Here is a 17,594-nt window from a genome sequence, read left to right as displayed (position 1 = left end):
TTTCTTTCTTTCTTTCTTTCTTTCTTTCTGAGAGAGACTGTAAGTTGACTGGTACTTGCTGGAAGAGTGTATAGTCTTGTTTTGTAGTACAGCTTTAGGTCTCCTAGCTTCTATAGTTCAGATGTTTTGTAGATCAGCTCTCACCTAGCCGTCTCCTTCCATTCTGCATCCTTGCCGTTCTTCACACAGATCTCGTCCAGCTCGGTGAAAAGCTCGTGAGCGACGTGTTCGGCGTCCTCCTCTGACCCCAGGATGATCTGGACCCGCTGGGAGGGCGTGTCTACACGGGAGCCAATGGGAACAGAGAACAAATTATTACTGCCAAACAGAGAACACTGTTACTGAGGTGGGTTTTATCATTCATTTCTACGTTCATTTGGACGATTACGTTTATTATTCATGTCTATGCTCATCAGGACGGGACAGTGCATATTAATACTCTATGAATGGTCTATGACTTGCCCAACTAAACTGCGCACGAAATGTTCGCTCACAACTTGTTACTAGTTTACAAATATATGTATGATAACATACCATATACAAAGCTCACCGCGCGTCACAACCGCTATTCTTTGGCAGTACTCCAGAGTCGTATAAGTGGTTAATGTAACTCCATTACGGGTTAATTTGGTTCCATTTGTAGCCTCTCTGAGTTACATAAAGACTGTGTACTACTGGAAGGTCAATCACATACTGTATGAGACGACCTGCACCTTGACATCCACGCATGCACACACGCACGCACGCACATACGGACGCACATACGGACGCACATACGGACGCACATACGCACACACATTATGTCAGCCATCCACGCTCACGAGATGTGCTGAACTGTTCTCTGTCGTCGGTATGTAATTAGCGTGCCGGTCGATTCTGTTAGCCCTGCGGGCGCTGTGTGTGTGTGTGTGTGTGTGTGTGTGTGTGTGTGTGTGTGAGTGTGGTATTGATTATGTCCTTCATTGCTTCATTAACGACTAGCCCCAACATGCAAAGTGCAAAGTGCAAAGTTCATGTGGTTAATTAAGTAAATTCAACATCCGGAATTCAACATTTTGTTTGAGTAAAAGTACAAAAGTATTCGCTTCAAAATGTACCGTATTGTACAGAATATAAGTCGACTCTGGTTATAAGACGACCCCCATTTTTCAAGACTCATTTTATTTGTGGAAAACACACCTGGTTCTTTATAAAGAAAATAAATGTATTTTAAAATGATCATAGAAAGATTTTAATATGTATAGATTAATATGTGTGTAGACTAATACTGGCATTGTCTTTTAGAAATGCATAGGGTACCATAGTAAAGGTAAAGTAACAAAATAAGCTATATAGTTTCTTTATGTCTTATACCAGTAAAAAGCAGGCTATATGACAGGTCCCCTTGCTTTAACATGCACCGTAATGTTAGTTCCCGCCTGCCAATGTTGATAGGGGGACAGGTAAAAGTGTGGGACAGCACTTTTACCTGTGTGGGAGTTGTGGCATTATCAGTGCTATACTCTATGCTATGTTGGCTCGAGTTGAATAAAGAAATAACTTCTCTTCTGTTTGGTTAACTTGGCCAGCTTTTGAACGCGTCTTATGGCGGTACTTACTACTTAAAGTACCAAAAGTTAACCTACCTGTTGTGCAGAATGTCCCTTTCAAAGTTTTCAAATTAAAAACATTAAAACATAGTTTAACTGTACCATGTGAGTTTGGGGGGTATTCAGAGTCGTCGCTGGGCTGGCTGACGATGCTGGACGGTCTCTTGTCTTTCCTGCGGTGACGAGGACGGTGGTGACGATGGACCTGCCTGACCTTGACCCTGTGAGCTGGAGAGAGAGAGAGAGGGAGAGAGAGAGAGAGAGAGAGAGAGAGAGAGAGAGAGAGAGAGAGAGATATTTGAATGAAAACCCACAGACAATCACCGGTAGGTTGCTTATCAAGATGATCTTATCGACATACTGCATCTGCATGTATGCTGAGCATACTGCCTGCGATCAGGACCCGGGGGATGAACAAGTGACATATCTCTACTACATTTATGTTACTTAAACTGTTTTTTAAAAGTAGCCAAAATTGGCGATCTATACACATTCACAATGCGTTGGTTGCATGGAGACACATTGTGAGCTTGTAGATCGTCTATTTTTGCTACTATTTGTGAGGAAGTATAGGGCATTGTATTGTATGGAGATAAGTTATGCACTGATTCAGGTGCTGATGAAATGCTCTCCTACGGAGGTATCATAATGTTGGGCCCAAACCACATGCAACTAGTCGCAACTCCGTGCAGCAAAACAGTTTTAAGGACATCACATGTCACACCAATGCAATTAACTAGTCGCAACTCCTTGCAACAAAACAGTTTTAAGGACATTTCACAGTCACACCAATCCTTGCAACAAAACAGTTTTAAGTTAAGGACATTTCACAGTCACACCAATGTAACTCCTTGCAACAAAACAGTTTTAAGGACATGTCACGGTCACACCAATGTAACTCCTTGCAACAAAGTTTACTCATCAAAACTGGTTCTAAAACTGTAACCATCAAAGCATAGACAGCACTCAACATGTAATGTTATGTGACCATGTGCATATAATATTCTGCATGAAAAGTTGTATAATAATAATAATAATATAATAATAACTAGAATTTCGTGTAATGCGTGTGTCACTGTGATTAAAGGCCGTAAACTACAATGCGCCATTGGACTGGCCCCATGAAGTGAACGTAGTTGGCGTAAGTCGGCAAAGTGATGACGATTTTGGCGTAGGCTGGTGATGTTGCGCAAGAATGTGTTCTTTCATATAAATGGGTATTGTAAATATGACAGTTGCATGGATGCAAAGTAGTGGTTGATGTCTGGACAGGCATGCTGTTGGTGTTGTGCATGGTGAGATGTGTGCAAACGGTGTGGTTTGGTAGGAGAAGGTGGACAAAGGATGGGCTGTTGCGCTGGCTATTAGTGTGGCAGGATAATAATAATAATATTATAGTTTTATTTATTTTTTGGGAGGGGGGCTGTCGAGTAATCGATAAATAATCGTCAGAATAATCGATATTTGCTGATTGATGGTCAGATTGTGGCATCCCTCAGGAGACCTGTCACTCACCTTCAAGCTCCTCCTTCTCATAGTGGATGTTGGCTCCGCCCTGATCCACCACCACCTCCTCATCTGCCCTCTGATTGGTGGAGAGACACACACACACACACACACACAAACATTTTTTTATGTTAGACATTGAGGGAAATTGAGATTCTCTGATGTATTTATTTTTTAAACGCTGCTTAGACCACATAAAATGATACTGTGTACTTCTCCACTAGTATACAGTATGAGTATGTGTGACCATGACCATTCCACATGAACTTACCAGAAACACATAAAGGAGAAAAAAAACTGTTTTTCTGCTCTGGTGAACAGTTGGAGTTCTGCTCCACTGGAGGTGAGTTGTAGATGTGAGGCCAAGCAGTAGCCTGGCCATTTTTATTTTGGGAGGTCTGTTGTTTTTAAGGCCTCCCATGTGCTTCAATGGCACCTGACTGGCCTGTGGAGTGACATCTTTATACCAATGACCTCGCTCTCTCTGTGTTCTAGATGGTTCCCTGTGTAACGTCCTCGTGCTCTCCTTGTGTTCCTATTTTTGGTCATTAGAATCTTGTGACGGTCTCGTGTAATAACGCTTGATGCCCACAACGGGCAAGATAGATGGATGTTCTGGTGGCATTCTGCTTCATTTCAATCACTTCTGCCGTCTTCACTGTTCTGCCCTCACTTTTATCTTCATTATGTACTTTGCTCAGCCAATCAAATCATCACTATGGGGTGATGCGCCAATCACAAGGGACAAGGCAATGTTTGTTACCAAATATAATATGTATTCACACATCTGGTACGGCTAAATCAATAAATTATGTCATTCATATATCAACCCAAAAACCCTATAAATAAATAAAAACTAAGCGTTTAATTTTTATCTATAATTAGTTTTAGTTCGTTTTGTAAACACATACTACAATCTCAGTTAGTTATTGTAGTTTTGTATTTAGTTCCGTTTAAAGTTTTCGTTATTTCATTCGTTTTCATTCACTATAATGACTAGTCCTTACCCGTTAGATCAGTGACGGGAGGTAACTGAATTCAATAGGCAACCAACTGTGCTGTAACTGCGTATGTCGTACCCGGAAACAGAGATGTGTGTATATAGAGTGCCGCCAATGAAGTATTGTACAGTGACTAAAGTCTATGCAATGTTTATCTTATACTATTACTAAAAAAACAATCTGAAATAAAGTGATTTAAGATCATTATAGCTGGGCTGTTGAATTCATGTGGGCAGTATTCTCGCGATATTGTGCTTTTATTGTGCGTATTGAGAAATTACCCCAGGAGTTTAACTACCTCAAGGTCTTGTTCACAAGTGAGGGGAGAACGGAGGAGGAGATCAGCCAGAGAATCAAGAGCGGCAGGGGGCGGTATTGCAGTCGCTGTACCGCACAGTTGTGACAAAAGAGAGCTGAGCCAGAAGGAAAACCTCTCTGCTTGCCCAAGCAATCTTCGTTCCTATACTCTCACTCTCACCTATGGTCATGAAGTGTGGGTCATGACCAAAGAACAAGGTTGTGGATGCAACGTGAAACGTTATAGCAGGATGACCGTGCCTGGAAAAAGTGGCAACCGCTACAAATCAATGGGTGCACAAATAGTGTCATATAGAGCCGTGCGTTTATGGGACAGTTGTCATCAATATCTGTGATTTATCCAGTTCAATATAGACTAATACAGAGCTGTTCCCCAATCAATGGGTCGGGACAGTTCATCTCACACATGACAGTTTGATTTTGACAGCAATGATTGGTGTAGTTTTAGTCCTATTTTAGTCATCTGAAAATGACCAAACATAAAATCCATCCATTCATCTTCAACCGCTGATCCGTAGTCTGGTCGCGACACACGCGACGCACATGCATGTGTGTGTGTGTGTGTGTGTGTGTGTGTGCGTGCGCTCTGCAGCAGTACTGCAGACCTTAAATCACAGGCATAAACCAATCAAGGTGTGTCTGACATCCACAGACAAGGCCAGCCTGTCAGCATTCTTCGCAGCGGTGTGCGCATGTTTGTTCGTGTGTGCGTGCGTGTGTGCCTGCGTGAGTGTGTCTGCACGTGTGTGTGTGTACGTGTACGTGTTACAGAAGCTGGTCTGGGCAAGATCAAATCAGATTGAACTCCACACTCAGCCATTTGTTGACTCGCTTCCAAGAAGCACTTTAGAACCAGTCTGTCTGTCTGTCTGTCTGTCTATCTGTCTGTCTGTGCGTGCGTGTGCGAGTCTGTGTGTGTGCTAACAGGACAGCAACTAATACCATCCCTCTGAAGTAGGAAAGGTTCTTCTCTTAACTAATGTAAGACCTGGTTCTAAATCTGAAATGACACAAATGCTTTCCCGTTACTCCTGGGGTCATTTCCATGTCCACTAGTGTTTTTTTTTAAATCGGGGTCATTTCTAAATCCACTCTGATATAACCAGTTCATTTCACTTCTGTCTGGCTTCTAAAGTATAGTTTTAGCTGCAGTACCACAATGTCCTGAGGTGGTGTGGGGTTGCTGATATGCAAGTTATTTAATCTTCAAGTCATTATAATACTGCTGTAGATAAACCCAGGCTTGTTTCCATTCCAATGCCAGCTTGGAAAATAAACAAAGTGGAAATGCAAACTTGGAACTGAAGAATGAAGGAATTATACAAAGTACAGTATAGGGTGATACAGATGGCATCATTCATATGACCAAATCAGTTGAGCTGTTCCTGAGAGCACATATGGGCAGCGCAAAAAAACACACAAAAAAAGTTGTAGGACCTTTAAGACATTAGTATGTACATACTACTATTACTACTACTAACAATATTAATAAATGTGTGTGTGTGTGTGTGTGTGTGTGTGTGTGTGTGTGTGTGTGTGTGTGTGTGTGTGTGTGTGTGTGGCAGCGCAGCATTCACTGACAGGCTTGTCATCTTGTGTTTAGCTGCTTTGCCCCCTGTTTCCTGGCAACCCCCCCCCCCCCCCCCCCCTCTCTGGCTCCGATATGGCCTTCATGTCACTGTCACTTGGGACGGTGCTGTTATAGTGTCACTGACTGTATAATGGATTTTTTTCCACACAGCTTAGCCCCCCCCCCCCCCCCCCCCCACGTGTTTGTGTGTGTGTGTGTGTGTGTGTGTGTGTGTGTGTGTGTGTGTTTGTGTGTGTGTGTGTGTGTGACCTTGGGTTTGGTGTCCTTCACACTCCGCTGCACCATCGTCGGCTAATAAAACACTCGAGGCCTCAACGTCCCCGACTAAGAAGGAATCTGATTGGCCAAATGTGTCGAGGTCCCCGACTACCAATGAATCTTTGATTGGCCAGATGTTGCCTGTATAGTCGACCGGGTAGTAGTGCAATCATGTTTGAAAATAGCTGATCTACAAGTTCACAAAGTGTCTATACTCATCGAGAAAAAGAAAATAAATTTACATTTTTAACACTTCTGTTACGTCAATACATTTTATTTAGCTTAATTATACAAATTAACTTAAGTAATTAGAATGGTCTCCTCACGTATTAGAAGGACAATATCAGTCACCAGAACCGGCTGTTTTCAATGACTCCATCACGGTTAAAATGGAGCCTGACACAGCCTTGTAGCCGAAAAGTGTTGGTCCATTTTAATGATCTTTGCCATGCCATGCCAATAAAGGCTTTTTTTTCACGAGAATGGAACAGAGTGCCTTGGACCCCTTTTTTATCTTTTTATGGTTAAAATGTTTGAAGTTACAATGGGTTTATATAGGAAGGGGGCATGTCTGATAGAATAATGAATATCAAATATCTAAATACTGAATCAAGCAACTTAAAAACTGCCTGGTGTGAAACACAAAAGCGATTTAGATCAGGTTGCTGTGTTCAGGCTGAGACGGATCTCCTGAAAAATTTGAAACCACCTCTGAATGTGTCTCAAGTCGCATTTGTAAAAATTGCATTCCATGTGACTTGTTTGTGTTTAGACTTATTTAAAATGAGGGCAACAGCTCCAACAGAGTGCTCCAGACTTCCCTCTCCAGAGCAACATTAGTGACTTCCTCCTGGGGGATCCCGAGGCGTTCCAAGGCCAGTGAGTCCAACTGCGCCTTGGTCTGCCCCCGGGGTCTCCTCCCAGTGGGACGTGCGTCGAGGACCTCCCTATAGGGAGACACCCGAGAGGCATCCTAACCAGATGCCCGAACCACCTAAGCTGGCTCCTTTCCAGGCAAAGGAGCAGCGGTTCTACTCCGAGTCTCTCTTGTGTGACTGAAATTCTCACCCTATCTCTAAGGGAGATGCCAGCCACCCGTTGAAGAAAACTAATTTTGTCCGCTTGTATTCGCGGTCATGACCCACACTTCATAACCATAGGTGAGAGTAGGAATAGAGTATTATTATTATTATTATTAATTTGTTTTTGAAAAAGTGTACAGTATTTGTTAAAATTACGTTTTTATGTTGACACGCCCACCAGTTCATTAAGCATGCCTGGTTTGCCTGGTGGGTGGTGATCCACCTGAACTGAAGCTGCACCCACAGCTGTGGTTGTATGATAAAGGGGGAGGGGTTAGGGGAGGGGAAGATTGTGATGTCACTATATCACTGTTTTTTTTCTTCAAGGTTTCAGCCTCCAGGAAGAAACCCTAAATACAAAGGGAAGACATCATTGCACATAACAACCACACCAAGGTGTCTATACTGTCTGGGAGAAAAAAAAAAAACAAATCAAATTCCAATCTGGATGTGGCACAGATTTGATTCAGGCTGGATTTGGCTGCCAGTGTAAATGGATTTGGCTGTAGTGTAAATGGATTTGCCTGCCAGTTTAAATGGATTTGGCTGCCACTGTAAATGTAGCCTAACATTTCAAACAACTCTCATCATTCCTATGAGTGACAGTCTAGTGAGTAACATTTCAAAACGTTTCCAAAAGGCCCCAACGTGATATTCCCGAAGGAGTTGAACAGTTCTTGTAAAACAGTGGTTCCCAAAGTGCATGGGGTCCGGGGATGGCATATCTTTTTCAAATGGGGGTCCGCGGGCTCATCAGTGTCAATTTGGGAGACATGAAAAGTTTGGGAACCACTGTGCTAGATGGAGCGAGAGGGAGAAGAACGCATAATCCTCTCTGCACAAAACTGATACTCTTCAGGATGCAAATTCAAAAATAGCAAAAGTAGCAGATCTACAAGCACAAAGTGTGTCACTTCGCGCTGCGTTTCAAGCTTGTAGATCTGCTGCTTTTGATGCTTCTGTGTGACACAGATAATATGGAGATAAGAGGGTTTTCTGCCCGGCTCTCTCCAAATCATGGACACGGAGTCGCTAATTATAGGATGGTTCCTTTTGGACGAGCCTTTTTTCTGGAGTTGCTGTCAGAACCATGTGTGTCTGCCGTGGTGGAAAGACAATTTACTTCAGTACTGTACCGGACTGTATAGCCTACTCCACTACATCTCGGATCCAAATATTGTATAGGCTACTTTTACTCCACTACATTTATTTGAAAATGTATAGTTACTACAGTAGTTACTTTGTAGATTTTGATTATTATTATTACAAAACATACATTAAACACTTCAGCCCTATACATATCGGCCATTTCAAAATAGCAGATCTACAAGTTCACAATGTGACACTTTGTGAACTTGTAGACTGGCTATTTGCCAATACTTTTGTACTGTTACTGAAGTATATTTTGAATTCCGGACTTTTACTTAATATACTTTTTGTAACCCATTTTTCTCCCTCTGCCAACCTGGGGAGAGCAACGGACTGAACTCATGCTTCATTTAATGCATGAGGAGTCCAAGCCGCTTCTTCTTTTCACCTGACAAGGGGGGAGTTTCCCCGGTTGGACACAGCACGTGGAAGGAACACGTTATCCCAAGCAGTTCCTTTAATCCTTTCCCCTCCATCAGCCGCCCCAGCTGTGCCCCACCCTCTGGAGGGTGGGTGAGGCGATGGACCTGGACTCTGATGAGTGGAGCTGTCACTTCCAGATTAAAACTAAGCCATGATGTCTTAAAACTATGACTTTAATATACTGATAATTTGGTCAACAAATAAAAACTAGACTACAATGTCAGGGAGGGACTAGTTGAGAAGAGAACCACTCCAGGACAGCGGTTATTTTGTCGACTAGTCGGTCTCTCAAGCAAACGGCAAAATCAAATATCCGTTCAGACGGCAACGGCGCTATCGGGGGTTGAAACCGCGACAAAGTGCAGAAGGAGTGAGTGCATTCTCCGGCAGCAGCGCCAGACGCCAGACCGTGCCGCGGCACGTGCCGCGGCACTGTTTCCTCCACCGCCGGTCCAGACGCGGCAACTGCTGATAACCACCTCGGCGGTGTTTCCTCTGCGCTACAGACATGTGTGGCTGGTTAAAACTCACGACATGCGTTGCCGGTTAAGACACATACGTGGCCGGTTAAAACTCGCCCGTGGCTCCCAACATGCGTTGCTGGTTAAAACTCACCCATGGCTTCCCTTTTGAGGTTAGGGTTAGGGGCAGGATATCAGCGTGGCTGGTTAAAACTCACCCATGGCTTCCCTGTGAGGTTAGAATTAGGTTTGGGGTAGGGTGTCGGACAAATGCGGAAACACTGCCGCGGCTGCTATCGACAGACGCGAGTCTGACGGTGCTTCCGGAGAATGCACTCGCTCTCCCTCACAAAGTGAGGCAGAGAGATTTCCAGAGTGGAAATCTACGTGTGATGTCATAGCTCTGTTTTCGTCAGCTGACGTAAACAATCGCCATGTGGCGTTCGTTCCCGGTCTTGCCCCAAAGCATGCAGTAGCCTAATCCTGGTGTCTATACTGCCTCCCAAATAAGAATAAGAATAATCTTATCTAAAGTTGTTCTGGAGAGGGAAGTCTGGAGCTCTCTGTTGGAGCTGTTTCCCCTGTGACCCGACTACGGATAAGCGGTTGAAGATGGATTGGATGGATGGATGGACATTATATTATTGTTGAAACAAAACAAACTCTCTTGACTCGAGGGACAAACTCGCCACAGCGTTTACAGATCAAATATGTGATAAATTATATCGTGTTAAAGGGTAAGACCACTTTTTCAGAGGTTTGGGTTGTTTTCTTACCTTATTATGGGCAAACTAGTCCATTCCATGAGTTATTTCGCTCCGTTGTGTTTTTTATTAGCAATTTAAGAAATAGAAAAGTTGCTCTCAAATAGAAAAGTTCAAATAGAAAAGTTGCTCTCAAAGTCAGTCTTTTAGCACAAACCAAACCAACGCAACAAAAGCAGATTCTGACAGTTTATGACATCAGGAAAACTCATGCGGTTTTATTTTCGTCTTTTAAGACGAATAAGATTTTATAAAGTTACTAATTTAGTCGGAGATAGACTGAAGCAGTACTTTGGCGTCCCCAACTCTCGCGGGGACATCTTGCAAGGTTTCGTTTGTAAGTCACGCTGTTTGAGATGCACCCAGCTGCAGCCTCGCATACGAGCAGTCCCAGACACAGACACTGTCTTCTAAAGTGTCTCCCTCAAACACGTGACACGTCCATTGTGTATGTTTTTAGTGACAAGCGGACAACATCAAATCCATTTGTTTACATCCCCGTCGTGGCTCAACAGCATTCCAATAACACGCTTCAGGAGTGGGTGTACAGTTTTGGTCCAATCAGATCGTTTTTTTTACTCAACGCGAACCGCAGTGATTCAGTCGTGCAGGTAGGCATACCCACCGGATCTTCTTTCCACACAAATTAGTCAAAACTGAACTGAACTGTGATGCTGTTAATAACAGGATGGTAATAAATCAGGACACCGTCTGTAAAGTGTTTAAAACCATACAGACCGATAAAGCAACAGGGCCAGACGGAATCCATGCTTTCCTGTTGACGTGTGCTGAGGAATTAGCCCCAGCATGGCACAGGCTTTTCCAGCTGTCACTAGACTCGCATACAGTGCCTGAGATCTGGAGAAAATCAGTGATAGTCCCAATCCCGAAGAAAGCATGTCCACTAGAGAATAACGATTATAGGCCTGTGGCTATAACATCTAATGTAGTAAAAGCACTGGAGAGGATCCTGACAGAGGAATTCCGAAAGGAGGTATAGGACCCCAGCTAGACCAGTATCAATTTGCATATTCTAAGAAACGCAGTACATGCGATGCAATATCTACAGTAGCTCATCTCACTTTGAAACACCTGGAAAGTAAGGTGGCATACGCCAGATTACTTTTTATCGTTTTCAGCTCGGCTTTTAACACTATACAACCAGATATTCTGTTGCGTAAATTAGCTCAGTTAAATGTGAATCCCTTTATAATGAAATGGTATTTTTATTTTCTCTCTAGTAGACCACAGAGGGTGAGATTTAACTCGGTGTTCTCAGAGGAGACACTGAGTAGTACAGGGGTGCCTCAAGGAACAGTCAGTTTCTCTTTTCTGTTTACCTTGTATACGGACGACTGTGTCAGCTCACATCCAAATCAATTTGTTATCAAGTTCTCCGATGACACTGTGATACTTAGTCTGCTCAAGAGTGATAATAACATCCTCAGCCATACAGAGGGAGTAGACAAGTTTATAGAGTGGTGTGATCTACACCATCTGAAAATAAATGTAAACTAAACAGAGGAGGTCATAGTGGACCCCAGGTCCATAGGAGACCACAGTATAATTAGTGTCCATGACCATAACATCAAACAGGTCCCCTCATATAAATATCTGGGAGTACAGATCGATGAGGACCTGAGCTGGCACACGCATGTTACAACACTGTGTTCTAAGATACACCAACGTCTACAAAGTAAATAGGCTAGCAAACATATAGGCTGGGAAGATCATGGGCATGTCCACCCCACCCATCACGGCCATCTTTGAACAAGCAGTGGTGAGACAGGCTCGGAATATTGTATCTGACCCCTTGCATGTACTGTACCGAGAGTACGAGCTAATGCCATCCGGTAGGAGGTATAGAACTCCACGATGTGTATATAATAGATTTAAACACTCTTTTGTTCCCCTGTCAACGAAAATGCTCAATCAGGGATTGCCGAATGCACTTTAATGACTATAGTTGCACTTTATCAAGGGAATGTGTGCAATATCTCTGTTTTGTGTATGTGGGTGTTTCATGGTGTTTTTTCTTTTCGTATGTGAACGTGTCTGTTATTTGTATGCAGCTGTGACTCTGTCTCCAAGACAAATTTCTCCCCAGGGGGGGCCAAATAAAGATAACCTTGAACCTTGAAAACAAGACAAAATTGACATTTTTTATTAAAAATAAAACCGCATGAGTTTTCCTGAAACTAAATAAACTGTCAGAATCATTCAACTTTTTTTATTTATTTTGTATTTTTTAAATTGACACAACACAACGGAGCAAAATAGCTCATGGAATGGACTAGTTTGCCCATAATAAGGTAAGAAAACAAACCAAACCTCTCAAAAAGTATCGATTTGCAATGCAAATAATTGGTATCCAAACGTTTTGCAAAGGCAAATAATCGATTGTAACGATTATTAGCTAGCTATCGCCATGCTTTCTGTGTCTGTGTACCACGGAATTGAGGATACAAATCACACCTGTGTGAAGTGAGGGGCGAACTTATCATTATACATCATCATCATACATCTTCTCGTGAACAACTGAATGTAGGTGACTGGTCAGCCGATTTGCTCATCTACATATGACGTAGGTTTTCCCTTCATTGTCAATTGTCAATGGCATTTAATAGTTTGTGTTGCCACAAATTTACGTCTTATTTGGCTGACATTTCACCTCATTTCTCCTTTCATTGTCAATGGCAAATATTGAGACGTGTGGGGACAACATTTGCATCATATTTGGCGGACATTTGACCGAATTTCTCCTTTCACTGAACTGCATTGAACTGAATGCATGTGATTGGTTGACTGGATGTCTCTGTGACAGACAGTTCACCCATGCACCTAAGCTTAACCTGTTCCAAAACCACAAGGATGGTGTCAAGGTCATCTGAGGCAGACTGAGGGTATGAGGGTATCATATGTTATCCACAATAGGCGATATAAGCCTGATCTATTTTTATATACCATGTTTTATGCCTTTAAGAAAAGGGCAGATATAGCATACTATGCATGCCCTGATGCAAGCAGCACCCATATAGCATAATTATGGGCTTCGAAAGCAGTCTCCTATATAGCCTTAGCCTGTTTATATTTTGTGAACATGCAGTGTGAATATGCATTTCTAAATGATCTCCATGTAATACAGTCAACATTTAGCCTATGTGACATGCTTCAGGTCATATTGAATACAGTCAACATTTAGCCTATATGTGACATGCTTCAGGTCATATTGAATACAGTCAACATATACGTTGTTCTCGCTTACTGTACAGTAACTCGCTCTGGATTAAGAGCGTCTGCTTAAATGCCTGTATAACTGTAAATTGTATGTGTGTTTGATAAATGCTTTCGATCGGAGCAGCCTGGATCGGAGGAACACATGCATGCATGATGATGTGATCTATAATCATCACTATGGGCTTTAGGATAGTGTGTCATTTGTCTCATCGTCAGTCAGTGGCAGTGCCTATGAAGGTTTAGAGTTTAGACTCTCGTAGATGTATATGTTATCGATTCTGACATTGTGTCAGAATCGATGAAATATACATCCACGAGTGTGAGAATCGATAAAATACATATATACGAGAGTCTAAATCTTATGCTAGTCAGCTGTGCACGACACGTGCTGCACTGAGAGGACAATATCAACAACAATGCTCAGCTGAGCTGCAGCATGCACACATAGCTAGAATATGATGATGACGAGATCCACTCCCTGCACCATAAATGATCCATATGGAACTGATGTGACTGGACCACAACAGTATAGGATATACGTTATTATTCCTATGTGAGGCTATGGCACACTGGCACAGGCTGCATGGGGGATATTTCGGAACACGTAATTAAAGCCATCGTCGCTTCGTTCGCATCGATTCTTGTGCAGCTATATAGAGCTGGACAGTGTGCACTGTGTGGCTGCAGTTACAGAGCGATGCATGTATCCCTTCCCTCGGGCGCTTCATGTTCATCAATATAGACAATAAATAACAAATACAGCCTATGACGTCCATCCAAATAAGCACTGATTTATATGCGACTTCAGATCACCTGAGCTTATTAATCCCTTTCGAACCCGCAGCCTGTAATGTAATGTATAATGTAATGTAATATATCCTCCTGATCCTCATCATACTGAGATGAGATCTGCTAGCTCAGTGGTCCGGGGACCACCAGTGGTCCTTGAGGGGATTCCAGGTGCTCCCCAGTTAAACTTAAATGATGGAGAGTTGTAATGGTAACCATTGCCAAATGGACCCTTTAAATTAATATATATATTTATATATTATATATATATATGTTTAACTCCTGAGAGTGTACAACAATGAAACCAAATGGACCCTTATAGATATTTAACTCTTGAGCGTGTCAAATGAAACCAAATGGGTCAACTTGGTTTCAATTTACACTCTCAAGAGTTAAATTATTGTTAAACATCTGCATTACTTAAATTACAAGAAGTCTACACAATTAGAGGACAATAATTGTTGTTGTGATCAACGTTTGCCTGTTATCTCTCCTAATGGTAGCCTATACCAACATAAATAGGCCTACAGCATGGAATTGTGGACAAAATCTCATCAGACAACATATTCTTTAGTTTTGGGTCTGAGAGGCTAAATGTCATCAAAAAATGGTGGTCCGCGGCTCAAATGCTGAATAAGGTAGATGTGAAAATGGGTGAAAACCACTGCTGCAAGTGATCATGGCTGAATGAGTTGATTAGCCTACCTGGTAACTCAACATATCGTCCACCCCGGCTGGCATCATGACCGTCCGGGGACAGAGTCCAGGGGCTCGGGCTGATAGTCTCCCGGAGGACCCCCGGGGTTCAGCTGGTTGTGGTTGTGGTCCAAGTCTCTCCAGCAGCGGCTATGGTGAGTGATCCGAGGATGCGATGCGATGGGGCGGCTCAACAGAAGCTCCTGTCATCGGTCGATTGTTCTTCTCCGCACATGCTGATGGTTGCCATAGAGGCGATAACTGAAAAAAATATGACGGTCAGTTTTTTCCACATTCTATGTTGGCTGTTTTCTCCCGACTCCCGAGGCGAGGCGAGGCGCGTGCATGTGTCCTCTGCTGTCTGCAGCCAGCCAGGCAGGAGGATGCACAAACAGCACATGCACACAGCGTCACGCTGATTTCTGGCCAATCACTGCGCAGACAGCAGTCTGCTTGCTGTTGAAGACTTTTCTCTTCGCAGATGAGGCTGGTCTGTTAATTGAAGCAGCAGGCAGCTGTGCAGTTCCAGGCAGACGGTGGTGGAAAAAGTAAACTTAAAATAAAATAAAACAGTAGGCCTACAAAAGTATTGGCTGTGTATAGTGCTGTGAAGTTGTTAATGTATAGCCACCATATTGTACCTATGTTTTGTAATAATCAAAATCTACAAAGTACACCACTGCTGTTCAGTTCCACATTTTCAAGACTTTTCAGGCGTCCCACAAAATGAGACCCTGCCTGCCCCCTTGTGACTGGCAGGCATCAGAGTTCAAGCCCAAAATAAAAGTGTTCAAATAAATGTTGAACTCTCAAATGCCCTAATAAATCAGTTAGTCCCTCCTAATAGTCAACTTTCTGTTCTAAAGCTTTAAAACTGATTCCCTACTGTATGTATTTGATGTATTACCGTTTACGTTGTCCTTGCTTATTGTAAATCACTTTGGATTAAGAGGGTCTGCAAAATGCCTACATTGTAAATTGTTTTTTGCAAAGGTTACATTACTAATCTAGAACAGCACACTCTAGTGCCTACTTGCTTGTTGCACCCAAGTAGGTGTGTGTGTGTGTGTGTGTGTCCTTTCAGATGCTCAAAGGATGTAGACTTTCACAAGGTTGTACACATATCAGCATCTACATAAAAGTGTTGCATGATGATTTGTTTTTTTGATCAATGTGTTAATTAATTGTGTTAGTTAATTAATTGCAAGTAAACGTAGCATAAACTAGAACTGCACTCTGCCGAGTGCATACTTGCTTGTTGCACACTAGTAGGCCATAAATGGCCTACTAGTGCGCAAGCAGAGCGCGCAAGTATTTTCGACCGCTGGAAACTATCACATCTCAGTATCTCTGTGAAGGAACGTTTGAAATGTATAATCATTACGTGTAACTATTTGCTACCTAACTACTTTTTTACAGAAAAATGAATCATTGATATGTGATGAAAAAAAAGGTATATAAACTGAATTAAAATATATTATACAGTATAATTATTTTATTACTTCAAATTAATTTTGTACTATAGTGATATTAATACTAAATCATGATCAGAGTAATATGTGTCTCTAACTTCAATTTCTGTAATAATACTTTCAAATAATTGTACTTTAATAATTGTTTAAAGCCTAATCTTGACATGAAGGTCTTTATATTTATATCTTTTTCAGTATAATGGTCTTCATTGAAATGTCCTATTATCATAATTGTGGAAGTCGGAGATGATAGATACTTTACCATTTTTTTGAGAAATGTGTTTAATTCCGAAAGGTTTGTTTTAGGTGATCTGTACATAAGAATGATATATAGATCTTTATTTTTTACATGTATGTATACGTGTTCTACTTTTTTCATCAGTTGTAATTTGATTAGCAGTATACTGTGGTTACTTGGTTCCAAAAAGTGAAGCCAAGTTTTTTTCAACCGTAAGTCTGTGCCTGGTTTGCTGGGACCAGTTACCACATTACGTCATCGTTGAGAGCTGGGACCAGAGTACATGGTGTGTATATGTATGACTAGCTCTCAGTGATGACGTAAGAGAAATGGTCATCTGTGTAATCTGGTCCCAGCAGACCAGGCACAGATTTACAAATTACAAATCACATTACAACTACATACAGAGTATGTAGTTGTAATTTGATTAGCAGTATACTGTGGTTACTTGGTTCCAAAAAGTGAAGCCAAGTTTTTTTCAACCGTCTGTGCCTGGTTTGCTGGGACCAGTTACAACATTACGTCATCGTTGAGAACTGGGACCAGAGTACATGGTGTGTATATGACGTAATGTTGTAACTTGTAACTTGTAACTAGTCCCAGCAAACCAGGCACAGACTGTATGTAGTTGTTCTAGTTACAACTACATACAGAGTATGTAGTTGTAATTTGATTAGCAGTATACTGTGGTTACTTGGTTCCAAAAAGTGAAGCCAAGTTTTCTTCAACGGTAAATCTGTGCCTGGTTTGCTGGGACCAGTTACAACATTACGTCATCCTTGAGAGAGTACATGGTGTGTATATGACGTAATGTTGTAACTTGTAACTTGTAACTTGTAACATTACGTCATATACACACCATGTACTCTCTCAAGGATGACGTAATGTTGTAACTAGTCCCAGCAAACCAGGCACAGATTTACCGTTGAAGAAAACTTGGCTTCACTTCGAAGAGACCAAGCGAAACGATTACTTGCGCGCTCTGCTTGCGCAAGTAATAATGGTTGTGCAGTCACAAAT

The 17,594-nt window shown here is 42.1% G+C and overlaps 1 protein-coding gene across 1 annotated transcript in view; it reads right to left on the bottom strand.

Annotated features, from left to right (window-relative positions):
- Window positions 1-15,003, bottom strand: part of LOC308334310 (electroneutral sodium bicarbonate exchanger 1-like) — a gene marked incomplete at its 3' end in the record, with an annotated part of 38,386 nt that extends 23,383 nt beyond the window's left edge. The window contains exons 1-4 of the mRNA XM_080790997.1: window positions 14,874-15,003; window positions 3,105-3,174; window positions 1,692-1,817; window positions 145-280 (exon numbers count right to left, since the gene is read on the bottom strand). Of these exons, the coding sequence (XP_080647123.1) occupies window positions 145-280; window positions 1,692-1,817; window positions 3,105-3,174; window positions 14,874-14,912 (371 nt within the window). The 5' untranslated portion in view covers window positions 14,913-15,003. The remainder of the gene's footprint in view (window positions 1-144; window positions 281-1,691; window positions 1,818-3,104; window positions 3,175-14,873) is intronic.
- Window positions 15,004-17,594: the final 2,591 nt, after the last annotated feature.

The sequence above is a fragment of the Protomyctophum bolini genome, assembly GCF_963924005.1.
Source record: "Protomyctophum bolini genome assembly, chromosome: 2".
Taxonomy (NCBI): Eukaryota; Metazoa; Chordata; class Actinopteri; order Myctophiformes; family Myctophidae; genus Protomyctophum; species Protomyctophum bolini.
This window is presented reverse-complemented; position numbering and strand designations above follow the sequence as displayed.